Source organism: Mobula hypostoma, chromosome 5 (genome assembly GCF_963921235.1).
Source record: "Mobula hypostoma chromosome 5, sMobHyp1.1, whole genome shotgun sequence".
Classification (NCBI taxonomy): Eukaryota; Metazoa; Chordata; class Chondrichthyes; order Myliobatiformes; family Myliobatidae; genus Mobula; species Mobula hypostoma.
Window position 1 is genome coordinate 75575033 of NC_086101.1, and position 24966 is coordinate 75599998.

Below are 24966 nucleotides of genomic sequence, written 5' to 3' on the forward strand. Positions count from 1 at the left end.
TACTGGATACAATTAAGATAAAATAAATTACATCAACTGATGTTACGAGGCCATTTACCTTCACCCAATTTGCCAACAGAAATGAATGCATCTTTAACTGCATTGATCAGTGTGCCAGCATGCTTGCAAAAGAACGAAGGGCTGTTAATTAACGGATGCTGCAGAGGGTCTGTCGGAAACAGAGGTATATATTATTGACAGAACATGAAAGTAGTTAAAAACAAAACGTGTCATTGGGCAAAAACAGTGTAACAGGTTTACTGGAACATACTATGCATGCTTAAACTGGAGTTAATCTCCAAAGTGCTTTGATCCAGCCAGATTAACAAAATTGGATTAAAGAAAATTAATCCCAGCTGTGATCACCTGCTGACTTCTTGTTCAGCTCCATCTTGATACCTAAATCAAATCCTTGATAAGAACTTAAGGTACAGGAGCAGAATTGTCATTCGGCCTACCAAGTCGGCTCTGCCATTCCATCATAGCTCATTTATAATCCCCTCAGACACATTTTCCTGCTTTCTCCCCATAACTTTTGAACCCCTTACTAATTAAGATACCCAATCACTTGAACTCCACTGCCATCTGTGGCAATGAATTCCACAGATTCACTGCATACTGGTCCTAGATTCCCCCACTACAGGAAACATCTTCCTCACATCCACACTATTTAAGCCTTTCCGTATTTGATAGGTTTCAATGAGATCATTTACCCCCCCCGCCCCCCAATTCTTCTAAATTCTAGCCAGTACCAGTCCAGAACCATCATATGCAGTGAATAAACATTGATATTTCGGAATAAGCCTATTCAGGTGCATCCTTGGGTACAAAAGGAATACAGAATTTGAAATGAACGCCTCAGATGTACATTGCACTTTGGTGCCATTAAGCTGCTACACCAGTCCCTGCACAGAGTTTTTTGCAGGCTCACACAGCACTGAACACAGTAAGGGAGCTTTTGAAAGCTCCAGGGCTAGCAAGATTGACTTTGTGCTACAAGCAATAATACAAAAACTTCACACAATCAGAAATTTCTTCCCCCCCCAGGCAGTTCATCTGATCAGCCATTCTAGTTAGTGACCCCACCCTCATTACCTCTGGCATTGCACTGCACACACTAATCCATCTTTTATAATGTTCTTTACATTGTAAATACATGCTGATACCTATACACATTTTCTTCAATATCTGTACTGTTATTTTTATGTAATTCTTTATTCTGCACAACTGTTGAATGTTGTCTTTTAATTGTGTCTAGTGCCAACACACCACAGCAATTTCCCAATATATGTAAATGTATATGGTGAATAAAGTTAATCCTTGATATTATACAGAGTAGCCCAGAATATCTGGTTAACAGCAACTTATCCCTCCTAACAGCTAAAGCAAAGCATGATCATTTTAACTCTCACCCACTTAAAATCCAGCTTCTGAGCTGCATCCTGGGTCCCGGCAAACTAATCCACAGGGCGTTGTGCTAACTGCCATGGTACCATAGCAGTTGGCGTGACACTATTACAGCTCGAGGCATTGGAGTTTCAACATTATCTGTAAGGAGTCTGTACTCTGGGTGGTCTGGTTTACTTGCATGCACAGGTGTACAGGTTAATAGGCTGATTGGTCATTGTAAACTGTCCTGTGATTAGATGGAGTTAAAATCAAGAATTGCTGGGTTGCACAGCTCAAGGACCTGTTCTGCACTGCATCTCTAAACAAAATTCTGTTGCAAAGGCCTCTCCGTTAAAACCAACTATCAAGCCCTAAATCTTAAAAAATTGCGAAGCTCACTATACCAAGCTGATGTTCACAGCAACATAAATGAAACTGCTACTCTGATCTGGCCGTCATTGAGCACAGATACTGCACAAAGCGTTATTAAACCAAAACAACCCTATGACAACAAGCACAATACATACCCAGGCTGAGTTGAAGATTGTTCTGTTTCACTAGATCAGTAACTGCAGGACCCGTAAGGAAGTGAAGTAATATTTCGACTCCCACAAGCTGCATGGCTTGCATTACTGGCATGAGAGAGAAGCTGGAATTATTTTGCGTTCTTGACATTGCGGGACTTGGAAAAGGAAAGGCTAAAGGGAATTCGTACACATGACCATCAGTAAAGAAGGACAATGAAAAGGTAACACGGTTATGCACTACAGAGGGACACAGCTGACAAATCCTAACCTGGCTTCTGTGCAGAGGCAGGTGTTGTAGGTGTACAGATTGAAGTTCTACAAGATATGCTTGTTGAATGTGTAGTTCCATCAGCACCAAAAGCATTCAGTAGCATTGGGACACACACCTGCCATAACACAAGTTTCATTTATATTGCACATATAAACTTGAAAAACATAGCAAATAATGCCAATGATACACTGTGTTACACCACAAATGCTAACCACTCAAACCATGTACACCCCCTGCATTACTCATATTCCACAGCAATCTTGATCTGATGTGAAATCTACTTGTACTTCAGGAGACGATCTATTGTCAGAAATTTGTTCCTTTGTTATCCTTCCCATGCTCCCCACCCCAACAAACCTGCCCCATTTCTTTAAGCCAAAAAGCTAATTTTGAAAAAAAAAATTGGGCAATTTAATAATTTCTGCTAAACCAAAACTGATCCAAATTAACTGAGATGCAATGGGATCAACTTTGCAATCTCAGTAACTGAAAATAAGATTACCTATTCCTCTTGAAGTATAGTTGAGCATTGTAGCACAAATCTCAGTGCCCAGCGATTTGACGATAACCCACATTAGACTGTCCCGCCAAATACAAAAGTTATAATAGTCATTATTTTGCAGAACTGTTTCAGAACCACTGTGTCAGAAAAGAAACTGGTTTCAAAGTAAACATTTCCCCATACAAAACCATTGAGCTACTTGAACAGGCTCTGGGTAATGCCAACTTACAAGCGTTGGTAAAAACACTTAAAAGCAGAGTACAAAGGAACTCGAATCAAAAAGCCAAAATACTTAAGAGTCAAAGTGCACATTTCCCCTCTTTGCATGCAACTTGATGATACTTCCTACCTGTTCAAAGTTAGCAGATAATTGGGGACCCAGCCGCAAAGCCAAATACCACCACACCTCCAGCTTGGCAAGGCCAAGAACCTCAGTCCTAACATGAATAGAACTCAGTGGCTGCATGAGCAAACGGAGCCTTTTTGCACTGCAAAGGATATCTGCAAGCAAAAAAAAAAGGCAAGATGGATTTACTGAAGAGGATGATTTAGGGACAGAAATAATTATCAGAAATAAATTCCTGAAAGCCTTTCTTCATGTTTATAAAGCTGTTCTATACACCACACATGTTGCAGTGGGAAACTAAGTTTGAATGAATTGATGACACTGATAAAAGCACCTCACACTCAAACAACTCCGATTATCTTTCACAAAGAGCTTCTATCAAAGTTCTCCATACCAAGTAAATCTAAGGCAGGGAGGAAGTGAAAACTAGTCTTACTGAATGTTATACTGGGAGAACTGGAAGAATTTATAACTAAGACAAATTTCCTTTCTCATCCATATTTATCTCACATATAGCTACTGCTTAAGGGACCGAGCCCAACTTAGTTAAGAGCTATGCAAACTGTCAGAAACCCAAGATCAGATTTTTTTTGACAGCACAGCAGTATTACTTAAATGACTGCAAACAAAGTAACTGCTACACAAAAACAGATATAGTGTACAGTGGATTCTGAGTAATTGGGTCATCAGTTAATCAGAGAAGCTGCCTATTTGGGAAAACTTAAAAACTAATCAAGAAAATAGCCGGTATTACCTTTATTTATTTGGGATACTATGCTGCTTAACTGGGGACAGAAGACTTGCCAAATAGTTTCTACCTAGTGTTGATCTCATGCATTAGCAAGACCGTTAGATTCCACACCATGCTTCAAGTGAACAGTTCTAATAATCACCAGTTTCTGTTCAATTAGCAGTGATTTTTGTCAATAATAGCTGGTGAAAATTAAGCAGAATGACAATTCAGAACTGTTCTGCTCACTGAGGTTTCCGAGTGAGTAGAACAGTCATCTCCATTCAGGCTTGAAGATACTGGAAACTGCTAGGAGTGAAAATGAAACAACTTCAGTGAAGTTAGAAACTAAGAAGTATTTGAAGGTTTCTACAATCATCTTGAATGCTGCAATGAAAATGGAGGATGCAATCGTTGAAAGCCTTGCATAAAGACAGTCGATTATCTGCACTATGTATTCATGCTGATTTTGTTCATTTAGTTAATCAAAAGAAAGCTGCAATGTATAGGTACATTGGATGAGTTCCTGTCAACAATAATTAGGAACTAATACAGTTTTATAATACTGTTGTAATATTGTAGGTCTTATAATTTGTTCTGCAATTCATTTAAATACATAATTTGTTACTTAGTTAAATGGTAGTTTGACTTTTACTACCTTTTTAACTACTTCCTTGAAACTTCCAACTATTTGGGGCAGCCACTTAATCAGGCCAAGATGTACTGGTCCTGATGCACCCCAATTAACCAGAATCCACTGTATTTTCCTACAGTTTGAAAGCGTGTGAAGTACAAGGAATATTTAATTTTTAATCTCATTTCCTCAAAATAAAAAATAAGTCTTTACATACCAGAATTTAAAGCAAAATTGTCAATCAAGCTTTTCCAAGCAATGAAAGCTATTTTCTTCACAACTGGAGAGCCACTACGAAATCCCAACTCCTCCAAATGCAGGAGAGAGTTAATGAAACTTCCTCCACGATGCAACGACTTGAAAGCAAGCAGAAAAAATGATTACTTTGCTAAAGTGAAAGTTAATTTAACATTCTGAAAACTTGGGCAATTTCTTTATTAACAAACATCATTTAGCAATTTCTGATACAATTCTTGATTTATAGTATTTTTTTTATTTTTAAATTCTATAAGTGGGCTGTTATTGGAACATTTCCACCATGAGCCATTTCAGATTTCTAGCACATGTAAATTTTTTTAAAAATATTTTTATGGAAAACATGTAGTTAAATTAACTTGCAATATCAGTAAGAAAAGCTTAGGCCAAAACATTAACTTTTATATCCCACCCACATTCTCTACAGATAAAACAGTTTCATACAAACCAGAAAATCCTTAGTAACATGAATTGAAAGTATTATTTGATACACCTTTCTCTAATTCTATTTCTCTTAGTGGAAGCAAACAGAAGCAATGGCACTTATAATCTTACCTTTCCCAAAAGCTTCACAAAGAGTGGCCACAACTTCAGCACATATGTTTCATTTTTCGATGTAAATAGCTTCTGCATCTCTGGAATAATTTTCTGAGTTAAAAAGAGGTTTAGAATATTACTCCACTTAAAATACTGTACAAAATGGAAGATTAATGCACATGTCTGCACCAGTCTGTGCTGAATGCAGCAGCTGTTCAGTACAAAATATAGAAAGCAAAATTATATACTGCAAGAACAAAGCAAGTGATTAAATTCACCTTTGTTACCTGTCACTGGAAGGACCAGCATCTACTTCTCATTTCTAATTGCTCTTAGAAATGGTGGAAGTGAGCTATCATTTTGTGCCATAGTAGCCTTTCATTGTTGAGGTCAGAGTCCTTGGATTTGGACTCTACAGTAATGACACATTTCCAGTCCATTAATAGCGTGCATTTTGGGATGGGAATCCATAAATGTTAAGAGTTGTAAGAACTCCATCACCTCCGCAAGATGAAGATGCGTCCTGAGGAGCTCCTGCCAGCAATATTCTGGTGCTGGGATGATTGGTCACCAACGAACACCTCTTGTGCAAGGAAAGACCAGTTAATTGGGACTTGCTGCAACCTATCGACCCCTCTGATGTATCTTCCGCTATTGGGGGTATATCGGGGGCAGCAGCCGGCCCCGACAGAGTGAGCTGTGATCATCTTCACAGGATGAACCCCTCGTTCCTGGCGGCCTACTACAACATTCTTCTTTGGCTGGGTGATCTTCCTTCCCCCCGAAGCATTCCCGCATAACCCTGGTGCCGAACCACTCCGGGGATCTGCCTTCTCCATCAGATTTCCACCTGATTAACATTTCTTCAATTATCCTTAGGGCATTTCATCAGATCCTGGCTTACAGATGGTCCGCAGTGCTGCAACTCCCCTTGACGCAATTTGGCTTTCTCCAATGTGAGTATTTACCTCTGGTTGCTACACTCAGTTAAATACTGCCATGATAGGAAAAGTCCATCATGGTTCACATTGCCTTTAGAATTGGCCATGTTTCTACAAAGGCTATGATGCAATCTGGAACCTCAAGGTCCTGACAAAACCCAAATTGAAAATTGGCAAGCAATTACTAAGTAAATTCTGTTTGAGGAGATGGTAATGTAACTGCTCTGGAACAGCTTTGCCAATGACAGCTGGTCAAGTCTTCAGTACTACAGCTGGGAAGCACCTAGTCCCGTAGTTTCCAGTAGTCTCAGTATTTTCCTGATCTCACTGGCTGGTCTAAACAATGAAAGTTAGCTTCCACCATGGAGTGAAGTTTCATCATCCTCTCAGTAATATGATATTTTACGTTGCCTTTTTATTTTAATTTTAAATATACAAGATCAAAGGACAAAGGACAGATATTGGTCAAGACACACGAGAATGACTTGCCAATTGAAATACTACTTTTGATCAAATAGAGATGGAATATGGTCACTCAGTTTGAGGAATAAATTGTGAGAAGTAATAATGCAGCATGTAACTATACTGCACTTGGCAATTCAGATTACATGCTCAGGACTAGAACCCAGGATTACTACTGAATAATAGTTGACAAGAGTCATGCCCCTGTGTCTCAGTATTTTAAATAAAACAGCAGTATCACTGCAGACCAAAAAAATAGCAACTTGACTGAACACAATGATCTGAATTTCAACTTTTGGTTCACTGATGAAATTCACATCACTGTGTTCGGTCCAGTTGCTATCTGTCATTTGTCATTGTTGGAATAGGCACTGACATCATCAGAATAGGCCCCACTGGCCTTTCGATCCGCACCACTCTGCAATTCCTGATTTAGCCCTAGCCCAATCATGAGACAATTTACAATGACCAATCAGTATATCTTTAGACTAGGAGGAAACTGGAGCACCCAGAGAAAACTCATGCATTCCACAGGGAGGACGTAGAGACTCCCTACAGGCAACTTCAGAATTAAACTCTGAACTCCGATGGCCCGAGCAGTAATAATGTCACGTTACTATGGTGGTTTGCGCAATGCCCTGGGGATTAAGTTGCCAGGGCTCCAGAATGAAGCTCAGAAGCTGGATTTTAAGTGGCTGAGGGTTAAAGTTATCATGCTTTGATTTAGCCTTGGGGGCGGGGGTAAGTTGTTGTTAACCAGATATTCTGGGCTACCCTGTATAATATCAAGAATCAACTTTATTTGCCATATACATTTACATGTATTAGGAAAATGCTGTGGTGTTGGCACTACACACAACAAAATGTCACTGAAAGATGACATCGATCATATTCTACATGGAAACCACAATTTGACTCTTCCTGTGATACAAAAAACTGTCTGGTATCATACTTACTGACATCATTAACGGCTCAGTTACAACTGCCACCTCCTGCTGCTTTTGGAGCAGAAGCGGTAGCCCCAATTCCAACGCTGTTGCTGCCCGCAACCGAACCTTGGGAGCAGAATGAACGACGAGAGGAAGTAGCAACTTGACCCATTGAACAGCGTGCTGTCCCATTTGTTCAGGCGTCTGCTCCAAAAGCCTTTAAAGCAAAACAAGCAACGTTTCAGAACAGTGCCATCTCTTTTACTTTGTTGTGTGAACAGCATAGGATTCATCTAACAAAGGAAATATTTCATCTTTACAGATATTCCACACTGATTGTATTAAGCTATTGAAAACTCTGTGGCCCATTTAGCTACTAATTAAGATTCAAGATATAAACTTGTCAAATACAATTAAAGAGCCTACAAAACATTAAATATCAAGATCATTTGGAAAAAGTACAATTGTGATCAAAATCTTATAAATGATATTAATACTATCAAGCCACCCAAGCACTAGAAATTCTGCACATGCTGGAAATCCAGAGCAACATACACAAAAACACTGGAGGAACTCAGTAGGTCAGACAGCATCTACGGAAATGAATAAACAGACAATGTTTCGGGCTGAGTCCCTTCACCAGGATTGAGAAGAATGGGGGAAGTGCTGTAACTTTTTTAAAAAATTGTGGGGAGAGGAAGGAGACTCGCTAGGTGATAGGTGAAGCCAGGTGGGTGTGAAAGGTCAAGGGCTGGAGAAGGAATCTGACAGGAGAGGAGTGTGGACCATGGGAGATGGGTGGTGCAGGGGGAGGCACCCAGAGGAAAGAGAAAATAAAACGGCAAGTAAGAATAGGTAAAAGGTCAGGTGAGGTAAAGAGGAAGTGGGAGGAAGAGAAAGTTGTTTACCATCGTGTTGGAGCCTACTCAGATGGAATACAAGGTGCTACTCCTTCACCCTGGGAGTGGCAACATCTTGGCACAAGAGAAGGCCACAGATCGACATGTCAGAACAGAAACCCCGCTCGTGGCCGATGATGTGGAAGTGTTTGAAGTACTCCCCTTATTTATGATCGGTCTCATTGTTTAGAGGAGGCTGCATCAGAAGCACCAGACATGATAGACAACTCCAACAGATTCACTTGTGAGTGTTGCCTCAGCTGGAAGGACTGTTTGGGGCCCTGAATGGAGGAGGTGCGTGAGCAGGTGTAGCATTTAGTCCACTTGCAGGAATAAGTGCCAGGAGGGGTGGGGAAGAGAAGTAAAGATGTTTAGTAGTAGGATCCTACCACTAGTATTTTAAAAAAAACAAACTTATTCTGCAAGTTAGAATTTTGCACAACGTGGATGTGCAAGGTTAACTTTCTTAATGGTGACATGATTATAAATTTCCCCCTCACACAATATAACTGCAAAGTTTATGCAGGAATGATTTTGCAATCTTAATATTTCATAATTGACTATTCCCAATGCTCCTCAACTGAGGAATTTTCAACAGAAAATCAGATGATGCTAACACTTCTTTCAGCCAAAGAGACTGCAAAATTCTGTCACTGTCAATCTTAAACCTAATGTCTTCTTTACAAGTTTGAAAGTCTAAACATACAATCATGAAATCTGAATTTACAATCAGTCTAGCTTTTTGCCCCCTTCCTGGTGGCTTTGGCCCAAAATCTCAACTGTTTGTTCCCCCCCATAGATGCTGTCTGACTTAAGTTCCTCAAGTATTCTGTCTGTCTGTTGAACATGTACTCCTTGTGATATTTTATGCTAAATGGCAAGTAACTTAACCTATGGAAATTTTAATATTCACTTTTCCCACTGTACTAGGTGAATAAAGCAATGGTGTATCAAATCACAATGTTGCTGTTTTGTTTGTGTCTCTATTTACTAAGCATCCACCCAACAGCAATGTACAATGGCAATTGGACAATTGGGACTGAAGAAACCATCTGATCTTCACAACCAGTCAGTCCAGACTAGCACTGGACCTAGTTTCACTTCTCCTGGGAAAAGTGAGACCACTCTGGATTGGAATTTCTTTAGTCAGAGTGGCAAATCTGTGAAATTCATTATCACAGACAGCTGTGAAGGCCCAGTCATTTGGTATATTTGAAGTGGTTCTTGATAACTAAGGGCAAAGGTTTATGGGGGCAGGGAAGGAGAATGACAGTGGGAGGGATAATAAATCAGCCACAATGGAATGGTGCTCCATGCCTTATGGTTAAATGTGTACACATTTTTACTAGAATCACAATACTGATGAATTGCATCTTAAACTAAGTCTTCCATATTGACAATTTAATGTCTTTACTTTGCAAGATACATTTCAAAACCTGAACACAATGTCACTTTGGCCCCACACTTACCTCACAATAAGATTTAGTGCTTCATGTTCAACAACCACTGACTGCTGATCTCTAGTAAATATTGTTTCCACTGCTGAAAGTATTTTTGGAACCTAAATATACCAAAGTATAATGCACACATTTTAAAGTGAACTACTTTTAATCAAATACTCAAACTGAAACATGGAGATTTAATTCATACAATCAGAATCAATCATGATCATTGACATATGATTTGAAATTTGCTGTTTTGCAGCAGTACGGGGTAGAAGATTCTACAGATTAGAAAAACAAATACTGTGCAAAATAAGAAGGACTATTCAGAAATCTGATGGTAGAGGGGGAAGAAGTAATTGAGTACGAGTCTCCAGGATCCTGTATCTCATTCTGGATATTAGTACCAAGACGAGGACAAGTCCCTGATTGAGAGAGAGTCCTTTATGATGGATGCTACCTTCTTAAGGCACTGTCTCTTGACAATGTCCTCAATGATGGGGATGGCTGTGCCCATGATGGAGCTAGCCGAGTCATAATGCTGGTGTGAACCAGTTGAACAATTTCTTTTGTAAAAGCAACAAACTTGCTATGAGAATCGTATTTCAAGCATAAAAACTTGTCACCGACAAATCATTTCATCCCACCCTCTCTCGTCTTTATAATGAGGATCTGACCTCTCCGCTGTGTCCTGATGCAGGCTTTTGACAATTCATTCCCTCTTAACCCCCATAAATGCTGCTCAACCTGCTGAGATCCTTCAGCAGATAATCCCCCTCCTCCCTATATTTCAGATCTACAATCCTTGCATACCCCAAGTCCGGATGGTGTATTTTGTTTTGGTTTAATTAAATAAATAGAAAAATTCAAAGATGTTTACATTGTAAAACTCACCTCTTTTTCAACGACTTCAGGACTAAAGGTCTGCTTAGCCATTACCCAAAGTGCCCTTGTACACGTATTCTTATCGGTTGAGGTGACTGCAATGTCACAGAGTGTCAAAAGCAACTGTTTAGCTTCAGGTGCTGCAGGGGAAACAGAAAAGAGGGTATTCTAATGTTAAATACTACAATAAAATGTATGGCCAGATTGTCACTACACTAGGAAATTCAGAACAAGTGAATGGGATCTGCATAAGGCAGTTATACTATTGGATAATTTACACAATTAAACAAAAATATAAATCTCACTGGGTGTCGGGGTAGAGATATGTCTCTACCAAAGGAGTAAAGTGATCCTTCCCTCCGCTAGTCTGTAGGTCACCCTTGGGCAAGGTGTAGTACCTGCTCAGCACCCCACCAACCACCCCCCACCCCCCTTCAGCATCACGAGAAACCATGGGAGCAGGTGGTGGATGGTCATATGAGCAGCTGGTGCATATGACAAATCCTGGTTATGTGACAACTGATGCCAGGCAAACAATCTCTGTAGAGTATTGATAATGGCTGGCATCACCTGCCTTCTAAGACACTGCTCAGAAGTAGGCAATGGCACACCACTTCTGTAGAAAAATTTGCCAAGAACAATCATGGTCATGGATAGGACATGATCACCCACGTATTATGATATGGCACATTATGATGATAAATCTCAATTGATCAGAAAACACATTAAACTGTTGTAAAACACTCGCACAAAGACAGCTGCAATTGAGAGGTACCTGACAACGCAGCACTAATACTACTGTGAAAGACACAAAATCCCAAGGCCTGTAGCGCAGCATTACAAAGTTCCAAATCCAAATTGGAAAGATGACCCTTCATGAACAAAGAGAAAATGAAATTTCATGATCAACAAGTAGGCTTTTAAGTAAAATGGCACAACATATTAAAAAATGGAGTCACGAAGCTATTATTATAGATAGAGAGAAAGAGAGAAAAACAAAATCGGTAATATCAGCAAGTATTTACTCCAAGAGAAGCATAAAAATTACAACCTAGAGCAGTGTTATCAGATAATTTCTAGTCAGATAACCATCACACATTATGTTCCATCTACTCCAACCAATGTTTGTAAAAACAAGGCCAGATCACTCCACAAGCAACTCCACTGTGATTAAGAGCATAAGGCAACTTGACTGAAATGAGTTCCAATAGGGCCGTGACAAAGAGGTATGGTTCCTTTAGCGGAGGAGTTCCCAACTTGGGGTCCACAAACCCCTTAATGGTATTGGTCCATGGCATTAAAAAAATGTTGGGAATTCATGCTTTAGTGGAATATTTTAGAAATGAAGACAACCATTTTAAAGTAAGGGTCACTCTTTTAAGAAAGCAAATCTTTTTTTTCCATGAGTCTGTAGGACTCCTGCTCACCAGTCTGTATAGTTTTAAAGGGACGACAGATAGATAGCAAGGGGGATGAAAGAGATTCAAGAGTCAAGCTGAAGTTACAATCTTATTATGTGGCCAACCAAGCTTCAGAGGAGCAGCAATTGCACTTGCTGTTAATTCAAATGACATGTGCTTTTTCCACTCGGAGCATTTTCTTGAACTAATTAATGATGAGAGTTTTCAAGTTAACTAACAGGAGGATGGTAGGTTTTTGGGGCATTTGCATCATTCTGCAGCATAACACATGCTGTGAATGGCTCTCAAATTACTCACCAGCAATTGCTTATCAGCAAGAAAACTGCAATACTGCTCATCATTCAAGGTACCCCACACATAAGGAAAATTAATCCATGAGTTGTCTGGCAAATCATTCAAATTAATAAATGGACCAAGGGAAAGACCGATGGGTTCATATGCTTCACACTTTTCCAACAACTACTTCATCAGAAATGCAAATATCAAAAACAAATATACAATTTATCTTACGTAGTTACAATTCCACTAACCACCCTCTGCTAGCTATGTCCAAGTTATCAGAAAGGAATCTACATACAAAAATGAAACATATTACCCCAACCCAGGGATAGGAGCCTTTCAAAGAGCTTGCAATTACTGAAGGCTAAGAATAAACAACTTATTCTAGTGTTCCTAGTTAATTTAGTTTTCCACTTTCTAAATGAAAGCAATTAGCAAAGAAGTGAATTCTTTCACCGCAAGAGGCCAGATGGTGCTGACAGCTCGCTGGTGGTTGTGCAAGTTTCCAGTGCTTGAGTCAGCACATTACAGATTTCCACACTTGCATACTGTAGCAACAATGCTTAAGCTGAGATACATTTTGTTACTGGACTCACAAATTAGGGGCAAATAAACTTATACATGGTCACATTTCACCCATCTTGAGCACAATTCCATTCATTTCAAAGTTGTTTTAAAGAAACAAAAAATAAAAGACACACAAAGTCTATGCATTATGTTCTTAATTTAGTAACAATTAATATTTTTAACAGATAAGATTTAACTCACTTTCAAATTGCTTACAATTAGACATGCTGTGGATTAATATGACAAAGACTAGCAGAAGTATTGGGTCAGACTGCGCTCAAGCCAGCCTAAATCCCCTCCCAATTTGAAGTCAAATCTAAACTATAGTAAAAATCAAATCAGAGTCGTGTAGCAGTTAATACAACATTACACCTCAGGGTGTCAGGGTTTGGGGTTCAATCCCAGCATCCTCTGTAAGGAGCCTCTATACATCCTCACATTGGGAAGTGTGGGTTTCCTCAGGGTGCTCCAGTTTCCTCCCATGGCCCAAAGACGTGTCGGGTGGGTTTAACGGTCATTGTAAATTGTCCCGTGATGAGGTTAGGGCTGATCGGAGGTAGCCACTTGAAGGGCTAGATGGCCTACTCTGCAGAGTAATCTCTAAAAAAAGAATAGAGTCTGGATTACAAACTAGTGAGTGCAGATAGGGCGAAGTGCAGAAAGATGGTAAAGGCAGAAAGGTTTTGGATTCCTGGAACACAGGGACCTGTACAATTTGGATGGTGCCACTGTAGTGTAGTTGTTAGCGGGGCAGAGTTTAATTCTGACATCACCTCTAAGGAATTGGTACATTGTCCCTGTGGAATACGTGGGTTAACTCCGGGTGTTCTGGTTTTCTCCCACAGTCCAAAGATGTACCAGATAGATAGGTTGACTGTTCATTGTAAATTGTGCCGTGATTAGGTTAGGGGTAAATCAGGGCTGTCAGGGGTTGTTGGGGTGGTGGTGCTTAAAGAGCCAGAAAGGCCTGCTCTGCTAAATAAATCTCTCTGGAAAGACTGACTAATCAAAAGCATGCCAAGACTAAACAGATCCATCAGTGCTAACTAAACAGCAAGGGGACAGACTCAATAAATTATTCTTAAATTTCAACACTCCTATGAAAGCGGCTTGGTAAAATCTCACCTTGATGCACCAAAACTTACTTTAAGTACGTCACAGAGTCGAGTAAACTGTTTGCCAACTGCACCCGCAAATTCCTTTCCATCTTCTCCACTAAGGCGACTTAAATAATGAATGAATACAACATGATTAGTTACTCTACAAAGATTAGCTGAAGTATTTTAGATTTAAATCGAGGAAAAAAAAATTGCAAATGCTAGAAATATGGTTTTCATCCTGAATGTTAACAATGTTTCGCTATGCACAGATGCTCCCTAAGCTGTTAAGCGTTTCCATAAACACGAGAGTTTCTGTAAATGCTGTAATTCCAAAGCAACACAAAATGTTAGAGAAACTCAGCAGGTCAGACAGCATCCATGGAAGTGAATAAACAGTCCATGTTTCCAGCCAAGACCCTTAATCGGTTCTGAAACAGGAGGAAGCCAGAATAAAAAGTTAGGGAGTGGGAAGGGAAGCTGGCAGGTAATAGGTGAGACAAGGTGAGGAGGAGGGATGAAGTGAGAAACTGGAAAGTGATAGGTGGAAGAAGTAAAGGGTTGAAGGATTCTGATAGAAAAGGAGAGTGCAGCATGGAAGAAAGGGAAGGAGGAGAGGCACCAGAGAGATGGGATAGGGAGGTGTGGCAAAGAAAAGGGGTAGGAGGGGAGCAAGAATGGGGAAATGGAAAAAGAAAGGGAAGGGGGGAGAAATTACTAGAAGTTAGAGAAATCAGTGTTCAGGTCAACTATCTCCCTCCTGGCACTTACCTACAAGCAGTAGAAGTGCAACATTTTCCCTTATACCTCTTCCCTCACCACCGTTCAGGGCCCCACACTCCTTCAAGGTGAGGCAACCCCTCACTTGCAAATCTGTCGGGTCATCCACTGTACCCAGTGCTCCCCAGTGCAGCCTCCTCTACATCAGAGGGACATCCATTTAAAGCAGGCGGAGGGGAGTTTAGGGAGATGTTGGAGGTAGCTTCACACAGAGACTGGCAAGTGCCTGAAACACACTGCGAGGGGTGGTGGTGGAAGGAGATTTAAGAGATTCTTATCTTGGCATATGATGCAAGCAAAAGGGAGGATTGTGGGCTGTGTTCAAAGTACATTTATTATCAAAGTATGCATACCATACATAACCTTGAGGTTCATCTTCTTGCAAGCAGCCACAAAACACAAAAAAAAAGAATCCATGAAAAAACCCACAAAGATCAAACATTCAATGTCTAAAAGTAAAAAAAAACAGATTGTGCAAATATTAAAAAGGAGACAAATAACAGAAAGAACATGGACTGTACAGCCCCCAAAAGTGAGCCCACATCCACAGAGCCAGGTCCAGCACTGCGGTGAGTGCCAATGACTGCTGAGTCAGTTCACAGCTGGGGCGAGTAAAGGCTCACAGAGTAGTGAGCTGAACAGCGGTTCATCCATCGCTTCCGCTTTGACACCTTAACCTGGCTTGGTCCTCAAGTCTGCTAAACCTCTGTTTAGCACAACTCCCAAAGGACAATTACAGGCTGCAAACTCAAGAAAATCTGCAGATGCTAGAAGTCCAAGCAAAACACACTAAATGGAGGAACTTAACAGGCCAGGCAGCACCTATGGAAAAAAAAAACAGTCGATGTTTCCGGACGAGACCCTTCAGTAGGACGACAGGCTGCAGACTGCAGCAATCATAGTCCAGAAAAAATATTTAATAGAATATCTAGTTTTGCTTGCTCCCCGCAAAATGCCGCCATGTCTCATCAGTGCCATCCTGCCAGAAGTATCAGGAAGGATGAAGTAGGTTTATATAGGTCAACACAACCTCATGAGCTGAAGGGCCCATTTTGTGCTGTACTGTTCTACAAACTAGGTAACTGACTGGACAAAATTAAAATATATACACACCTAATTTTGATAAAATGTAATCTATTAGGTGCCCTCAATGTTGTAGCAAGAAACAACAGAATCTTTAAATACTGTAAACTTCAAAAGAAACTAAAAACTGCCATATCAGACAAAAAGGGTCATCTTATCTTCGGAGACACGTCACCTTTTTCAAATTGCTGACTATTACTTCTACTGACCTGGATATGGTAAGGTAGGCATCAACCTGCTCTGTAGATGATACAGAGGAGTCTTCCAAGGTCGCCAACAGTGGTAACAAGCCAGAAGCGGCTGGATGAACAGCAGCCATCATTCTGGTGCTCAGAACTCTGGGGGAATGAAACAAAGTCAGTCAAAACTATCCTTAGTTTCAATTTGACATTCTTAATTCCTTCTCAAAAAAACCTGTTGATTAAGATCATCATCAAATCCGAACTCAGCAGGTCAGGCAGCATCTATAGAAATGAATAAGCAATTGATAACCCTTCTTCAGGACTGAAAAGGGGGAAGGCAATAAAGGTTTCACAATACCACTAAAAACTAAACAGAATCGTATTACATCCCTTAAACTGTAGATCTGAGGCAACCAGAATCACTTCAAGCAGATAATGTGACTCTGATTATGATAAACGCAGAATGAAAGCAAGATAAAGGTATTTAAATCATTTGAACAAATACCTTTAACTATCAGTAAACTTCATGGGTATATATGCATTCAACTGTATGGCTCCTATCTCAGCCCCTACCTTGGATGTTTTGACTTAGGAGGAAACAAACACATTAGTCTACCCAGTGAGGGAATTCAAGACTATTTTTGCTGAGTGCAAGTTTTACATTAAGCACAGGATGAATGGAAAGGACACGGAGGGATCATTGAGGGAAAACCGAACTGTATAGCACAGGGGCAGGCTGCCTGCACGTTGCCTATACACTGTACCCCCCCACCGCTTCCTGTCTGCTCACGCCCAAATGCCTCAAACATTGTTACTCCTTCAGTTTCTGCCACTTCCCCAGGCAGCAAATTCCAGGCACTTCAGAGTTCAAAGTACATTTACTACCAAAGTATGTATATATAATACGAACTTGAGATTTGTCTCCTTACAGGCAGCCACATAACAAAGAAACCCAATGGAACCCATTAAAAAAGATGACCAAACACCCAATGTGCAGAGAGGAAAAAACAAAATCATGCAAACAATAAAAGTGAGCAAACAGCATCCAGAACAAGGTGAACCCAGTCACAAAACCTGGAGCAGGCCACAGCTTCAGTTCAACACAGAACTGAGTAAACACCACAGAGGAGCAAACACAACTGTCCCAATCCTCCCCTCTAGGCTTAACACCTTGCCTTTTCAATCCATCTGACCTGGTGTTTAAATCGTCCAAACATCAGGTCGTTCCTCACTCTAGGATCCAGGCTCCGTTGCTTCAATATTGCTCTGGGCCTAGATCTGCTGTCACATTTCCGCCCATACCTGATCTTTCCACATCAGCCTGGCGCTTAGATTGATGGCCCTCAATTCTACCTCAGCTCCGTTCATCTTAAATCTCCCTTAACCTCACATCACACCAGCTTGCTTTGACCCTCAACTCCACTTCACCTTTGCTCACCTCCACATTGTATGCAGTAATCATTTACCATAAATTTAAACCAGAAAAATGTCACTAATGAAGTATTGAGTCAAATTTATTTGCCAACAATAAGTAGATGCTGGTGAAGCCCAGCAATATCTTAAACCAGAACACTCAACACTATGTAGAAAAGTTGCCTTGAAGATTTCTTTTCCCCTTTCACCATAAAGCTCTACCCTCTAGTATTTGACATTGCCATCCTGGAAAGAGAGATTGCATATCCTACCTATGCTTCACTTCCCCTGAGCCTTCAACACTCCAGAGAAAACAATCCAAGTTTGCCCAATCTCACAGTGTAGCTAATCCAGGCAACATCCTGGTGAACGGTGCCTAATCGAAGTTTTAAACAGATGCAAAATGATTTTCCAATTTTTATATTCTCAACACGCAAAAGGCAGGAGACTGACATGGAACAGTATACCAAAATCGTTGAGCAAACGCACTTGCTACTATGCTGCATAATTCTGTCACTCAATGACAAAAAAATACTACGTTAAAATAAAATTCATTAAGATTAGAGAGAATGTAGTGCAATCAGAATCAAAGATTCAAGAAAAATAATAAATTTTTGCTCCTAGTACACAAGCAAAGACCGACAGAGTAAATTATGGGACATTAATCTTTTTAAGGGCTAAACATTCACAGTGAATATTAAATGCCTGAACATTTATCAGAATTAAGAGATGGGATTCATGCAATAAATATGAGGCAGTAAAAATACTAATTTGCTCTTTATTGTTAAAACTACCATCTTTAAAATTGTCTCTCAATGAATCAGAATCAGATTTATTGTCACTGGCAAAGTCATGAGATCTGTTAATTAGCAGCAGTGCTGTGCAAGACATTAAAAATTTCTGCAAGTTACAATTAAAAAAAAGGGTAAAAGGGTAAAATGAGACTGAAATAGAAATGAGAGGAGCCCATATAGAGCAAGGTGCTTCTTTAAAGGTAACTCTAGATATCTTTATTGTAATTATACTAAAATAAAAACTCCAATAACCCATTTTCAGATTCTTTGGTATTCAGCTTACTGAACCCTTTACAAACAAGAGAAAACCTGCAGATACTGGAAACCTGAGTAACACACACAAAATGCTGCAGGAACTCAGCAGGCCAGGCAGCATTTAGGAAAAGAGTTCCTAGATGCTGCCTGGCCTGCTGAGTTCCTCCAGTATTCTGTATGTTTCACTAATTTCTTTACTTCACTCCCTCCAAATATGCCAGGGTATAATTTTGCACACTTTCTTCAAACTCATTGGAGACACATTTTCTGGGTAAATTCACAGAGAAAGTAAAAATAAAACTATTATAAGTGTTTCAGGGTATTAACAGGAGCAACATCCAATGGCCTGGAAAATTTCAGCAGGCCAGACAGCATCTATGGAAAAGATGAAACAGTCAATGTTTCAGGTAGGGATCCTTCATTAGGACACCTAGTCGGCATACGAGTCTAACACATTCAAAATGCTCTTTCCTGATTCATCCAGGTTGAGAAGTTGAAATGTACATTCTGGTGGATTATTTGCACAATTTATTTACACAAGTGCAAGGAAACACAAGTAGAAAAATGGATTCTCAATCTCATTTTATTTTATTTCCAAGGGTTGCTGCTATTATATCATCAGGAGACCACAATTTTGCCTGTTAAAGATTTCCTGCACAAAATGGCAAAATCCAGCTACAGATTGGCAAATTGTGGCCATCTCTGAAACTTGGCTAAAGAATGGCTGCTACCGGGAGCTGAACATGCAAGGATATACGGTGATAGGTTAGTAGACAGAAGGGGTGGTGTGGCCCTGTGTATAAAATATTAAATCATTAGAAAGGGATGACATAGGATTAGAAGGTGTAGAATCTCTATGGGTTGAGTTAAGAAATGGCAAGGGCAAAAGGACCATAATGGTCATTGTATACAGGCCTCCAAACAGCAGCCAGGATGTGGATTACAGCAGGAGATAGAAAAAGCATGTCAGAAGGGCAGTGTCATGATAATCAATGGGGATTTTAATATGAAAACCAGGCCAGTACTGGACCTCAAGAGAGAATTTGTAGAATGTCTAAGGGAAAGCTTTTTAGAACAGCTTGTTGTTGAGCACACTACTAGGGGACCGGGTGTTGTGCGATGATCCTAAGGGGATGAGAGCTTAACATTAAGGAACACTTAGGGAAATGTGATCACAACATGATCGAGCTCACTTTGAAATTTGAGAAGGAGAGAATAAATTCCAAGGTGTTGGTATTTCAGTGGAATAAAGGAAATTACAATGGCATGAGAGTGGAACTGGCCAAAGTTGACTGGAAAGGGATACTAGCAGAAAGGACAGTAGAGCAGCAATGGCTGGAGTTTCTGTGAAAAATGACATATATTCCAAATAAGAAGAAATTTTCAAAGGGAAGAAGGACACTACTGCGGCTGACAAGTGAAGTCAGAGCCAAAGTAAAAGTAAAAGAGAAGGCATACAAGGAAGCCAAAACTAGTGGGAAGATAGAGGATTGGGAAGCTTTTAAAAACTTGCAGCAGGAAACTAAGAAGATCATTAGGAAGTAAAAGATGGATTATAAAAGGAAGCTGGCAACTAAAGAAGTTACCAAAAGCTTTTTTTAAAATCAGTGTCAGGCTTATTTTCACCGGCATGTGACATGAAATTTGTTAACATAGCAGCAGCAGCTCAATACAATACATAATTTAGCAAAGAGAAAAAATAATAAAATCAATTACATATATTGAATACCATAAATTCCAGCGTATAAGCTGAGAATTTGGCCCTAAAATCAGGGGGTCAGCTTGTACAGAGGGTGTCAACTTTGGAAAAGCGAATACATGGAATACAGATCATACTTATTGGCTGTTTTTGAGTCAAATTCGTTCCAATGTCGAAGCAAGAATTCTTTGAATGGTTTGTTTAAACTCACATCTAGTGGCTGGAGCACGGACATCAAACCACTGGGGATGACTGCAATGTCCGTACTTGCAGCTTTCAATGCTGCTTTTGTCTCACCTGACAAGTGTGCTTTGAACATGTCCCAGACAAGTAGCGACTTTTCCTTACCGAAACCTTCAGGACATCGACATCACACCTCTTTAACCCACTTCAAGCAACCCGCTTCGTCCATCCCGCAGTGTTTTTGGATGTAAACAACACCCCACAGGAATTTTCTGAGCAATCTGTTTTTTATCTCAACACAAGATCACGTCTGTTCATAAATCGGGTGCACCAACTTCGCGTAGCTTTGAAATTTTCGCTGACCTCACAGTGTTTTTCGTCCCATTTCAACACTTGAACTTGAATCATTCTCTGGTAACAATGTATTCAGACAATCACTGGTGATTCACCCACTCTAAAACTTTTTCTGCCAGTTCTGGCCACTGGCATGTTTTCCCGCGGTTTGCACATTTCCTCTTTGGCATTTCCCTCAGAGTGTCCTCTGCCTGTCTCCACTCTCTCACTTGTTTCTCGTTTACACTAAACTTCTTAGCAGCTGCAGAATTATTCGTTCCTTTAGCAATATCAACAACCTTCAGCTTGAAGCCAGCATCATATCGCATTCATTTTAATCTTTTGTACATGGTGGTCGCAAACTCAGTACTGAGTACACGTCTGATCCCACCACCCCGTGTTATGTTTTAACGAGATTACGATGGGCGCTAAATGGTTTCATGGGGGTTACATTTCAGAGGATTCTTTACCATTGGAAACCCAACCCAAAATTTCCTTCCCTGATTTATTTATTAAGAATTCACTTATAACGCTCTACAATGTGTAGGCCTGTTTTCTTAGCAGGTACTGGTTTACAAAATTTCCAGGTTCCGGATCTGGCAAAGCTGAGTACATACATGTGAGATCTTATGATCTTTCCTGGTTAAATCAAAAACCTCTACAAAAGGGGTCGGCTTATACTCCGGGATATACGGTAGATCAAAAAATGTGCAAAAACAGAAATACCATATATTAAAAAAAGTGAGGTAGAACAAAGATTCAATGTCCATTTAGGAATCGATGGCAGAGGAGAAGAAGCTGTTCCTGAATCGCTGAGTGTGTGCCTTCAGGCTTCTGTACCTCCTACCTGATGGTAACAGTGAGAAAAGGGCATGCCCTGGGTGCTGGAGGTCATTAATAATGGACGGTGCCCTTCTGAGGCTATGTCCTCACTAGACCGGAAAATTTTGAAAATGCCGGTTCTGCGTAAAAATGATAAGCGTCCACATGAGGCGTTTTTGAAAATACCTCCGTCCACATTAGAATGGGTATTTGGGCAAACCTCCTCCTACTGGGCATGTGGACACATCTACAGAAAACAAGCAAAGAGGAAACTGTATACTTGGTGCGCGTTTGTCCAGTTACAGACTAGAAAAACTTAAAAGGAAATTGCCAAACGATGGACAGCTGTTGGCTCTCGCGCAGGAGGACTTAAAACTAAAACAACAAATACTGGAGCATATAGAAGCAACCGACAGGGAGTTCATGGACAGTATGACCCGGCTGACGACGAACATTGAAAAACTGATTAACTCTGTTGCAGAGGGATTTGCAACGATAAGGAATACGATGGCTCCCCCCCCCCACCAGTACTTTTCACCACCACAATACCAGCCTCACAGCCACTACAATAGCTACACATACAGACACACAGATCCCCAGATGGCACCACCATCTTCCCCATTCCCACAGAGGGGTCACCCTGAAAACATTTCCTTCAGCCATAGTCTCTTCACCGATGAAAGGGACAGCAGGTTTTTTTTTAAACCTCCGGTCACCCCATACACACTACAACGCCCAACTGGCGTTTTCAGATTTAAACACTCTGGAGAGTGTTTTAGAAAGCTGTTTTCGGGGGAGGAAAACACCATCTCAGTGTGGACAGAGGGTCAAAACAAAGAGAAAAGGTTTTGGTTACGGATTTATCCAGCCTAGTGTGGACGTAGCCTGAGACTCCCTGATAATGTCCTGGGTACTTTGTAGGCTCGTACCCACGATGGCGCTGGTTAGATTTACAACCTTCTGCAGCTTCTTTCGGTCCTGTGCAGCAGATCCTCCATCCCAGACAGTGATGCAGCCGGTCAGAATGCTCTCCATAGTACAAGTATAGAGGTTTTTGAGTGTATTTGAGTATATAAAGGGTAAAAGAGAGTTGAGGGTAGACATAGAACCAATAGAAAACGATGCTGGAGATATCGTAATGAGAGGCGCAGAGGAACTGAATGCGTATTTTGCATCAGTCTTCACAACGGAAGACATCGGCAGTATACCAGATATTCAAGAGCGTCAGGGCAGTGAAGTTTGTACAGTGAAAATTATGATTGAGAAGGTACTCAGGAAGCTTGATGGTCTGAGGGTGGATAAATCTCCTGGACCTGATGGAATGCACCCTCAGGTTCTGAAGGAAGTAGCTGGAGAGATTGGAGGCATTAACAATGATCTTTCAAGAATCAACAGATTCTGGCATTGCACCGGATGATTGGAAAATTGCAAATTTTACTCTGGTATTTAAGAAGGGTGGGAGGCAGCAGAAAGGAAACTACAGACCTGTTAGCTTGACATCAGTGGTTGGGAAGTTGTTAGAATCAATTGTTAGGGATGAGATTACAGAGTACCTGGAGACACATGACAAGATAGGCCAAAGCCAGCATGGTTTCCTGAAAGGAAAATCCTGCCTGATTAGTCTACCGGAATTTTTTGAGGAAATTACAAGCAGGGTAGACAAAGGAGATGCAGTAGATGTGGTGCACTGTATCACATCAGAAGGCCTTTGACAAGGTGCTGCACATGAGGCTGCTTAGCAAGGCACGATCCCATGGAATTACAGAGGAGTTACTCGCATGGATGGAGCATTGGCTGATCGGCAGAAAACAGAGGGGGAAATAAAGGAATCCAATTCTGGCTGGCTGCCGGTTACCAGCGGAGCTCCACAGGGGTCGGTGTTGGGACCATTGTTTTTTTTTATGATGTATGTCAATGATTTGGACTATGGTATTAATGGATTTGTGGCTGAAATTGCCAGTGATACAAAAATAGGTAAAAGAGCGGGTAGTGCTGTGGAAACAGAGAGCCTGGAGAGAGACTTAGATAGTTTAGGGAAATGGGCAAAGTGGCAAATGAAATACAATGTTGGAGAGTGTATGGTCATGCACATTGGTGAAAGAAATAAATGGGCAGACTTTTATTTAGTTGCAGAGAATTCAAAATGCAGAGATGCAAAGGAATCAGGAGTCCTTGTGCAGGATACCCTAAAGGTTAACCTCCAGGTTGAGTCTGTGGTGCAGAAGGCGAATGCAATGTTGGCATTCATTTCTATAGGTATAGAATATAAGAGCAGGGATGTGATGTTGAGGCTCTATAAGGCACTTGTGAGACCACACCTGGAGTATTGTGTGCAGTTTTGGGCTCCTTATTTTAGAAAAGATATACTGACATTGGAGTGGGTTCAGAGAAGATTCACAAGAAAAATTCCAGAAATAAAAGGGTTACCATATGAGGAACCCACTCTTGGGCTGTATTCCCTGGAGTTCAGGAGAATGGGGCGGGGGAAATCTCATAGAAACATTCCGAATGTTAAAAGGAGAGAAAAGATTACATATGGCAAAGATACTTCCCATGGCAGGGGAGTCTAGGACAAGAGGGCATGACTCCAGGATTGAAGGACGTCCATTGAGAACAGAGATGCGGAGAAATTACTTTAGTCAGAGAGTGGCAAATCTGTGGAATTTGTTGCCACGAGCAGCTGTGGAGGCCAAGTCATTGAGTGTATTTAAGGCAGAGATAGACAAGTTCTCGATTAGCCAGGGCATCAAAGGGTATGGGGAGAAAGCAGGGGAGTGGGGATGACTGGAAGAATTGGATCAGCCCATGATTGAATGGCAGAACAGACTTAACAGGCTGAATAGCCCACTTCTGCTCCTATAACTTACAGTCTTAAACAAGAATTTTAGTTACACAGCAAAAACTTTGCACGGTTACAAGAAATGAAGCCAAACAAATTAAGACAAGAAGATTAATAACCATCCAGAAAGGAACCTTCTGCTTTGCTGGATTGTCACAAGATTCTATTTTTATCAACACTAAACCATATATCCAATGTGTACAACACCCTTAATATATAGTCAAGTCACTTTTTATTGTCATTTCCACCATAACTGCTGGTACAGTACACAGTAAAAACGAGATGATGTTTTTCAGGACCATGGTGCTACATGAAACAATACAAAAACTACACTAGACTAGACCTACCCAGGACCGCATAAAGTGCACAAAACAGTGCAGGCATTACAGTAAATAATATGTCTAGGTACCATATCCGATGCGGACTCTGGTGACCATGGTTTTCCATAGAGATCTATCCTTCGCTTTTTG

At 40.7% G+C, this 24966-nt stretch overlaps 1 protein-coding gene across 4 annotated transcripts in view; it reads right to left on the reverse strand.

Moving 5' to 3' along the window:
• rif1 (replication timing regulatory factor 1) overlaps nt 1-24966 on the reverse strand; it is a 94019-nt gene that overhangs the window by 58560 nt on the left and 10493 nt on the right. For 2 of the 4 annotated variants that reach the window (XM_063048573.1, XM_063048571.1), the window contains exons 1-13: nt 20668-20754; nt 16186-16314; nt 14162-14240; nt 11525-11621; nt 10759-10889; nt 9892-9983; nt 7551-7740; nt 5210-5302; nt 4617-4755; nt 3039-3190; nt 2185-2302; nt 1917-2087; nt 59-169 (exon numbers count right to left, since the gene is read on the reverse strand). In XM_063048573.1, the coding sequence (XP_062904643.1) occupies nt 59-169; nt 1917-2087; nt 2185-2302; nt 3039-3190; nt 4617-4755; nt 5210-5302; nt 7551-7740; nt 9892-9983; nt 10759-10889; nt 11525-11621; nt 14162-14240; nt 16186-16298 (1486 nt within the window). In that variant the 5' untranslated portion in view covers nt 16299-16314; nt 20668-20754. Of the gene's footprint in view, nt 1-58; nt 170-1916; nt 2088-2184; nt 2303-3038; nt 3191-4616; nt 4756-5209; nt 5303-7550; nt 7741-9891; nt 9984-10758; nt 10890-11524; nt 11622-14161; nt 14241-16185; nt 16315-20667; nt 20755-24966 lie in introns of those variants that run through there. The other 2 variants (XM_063048574.1, XM_063048575.1) reach the window with 2 other exon arrangements.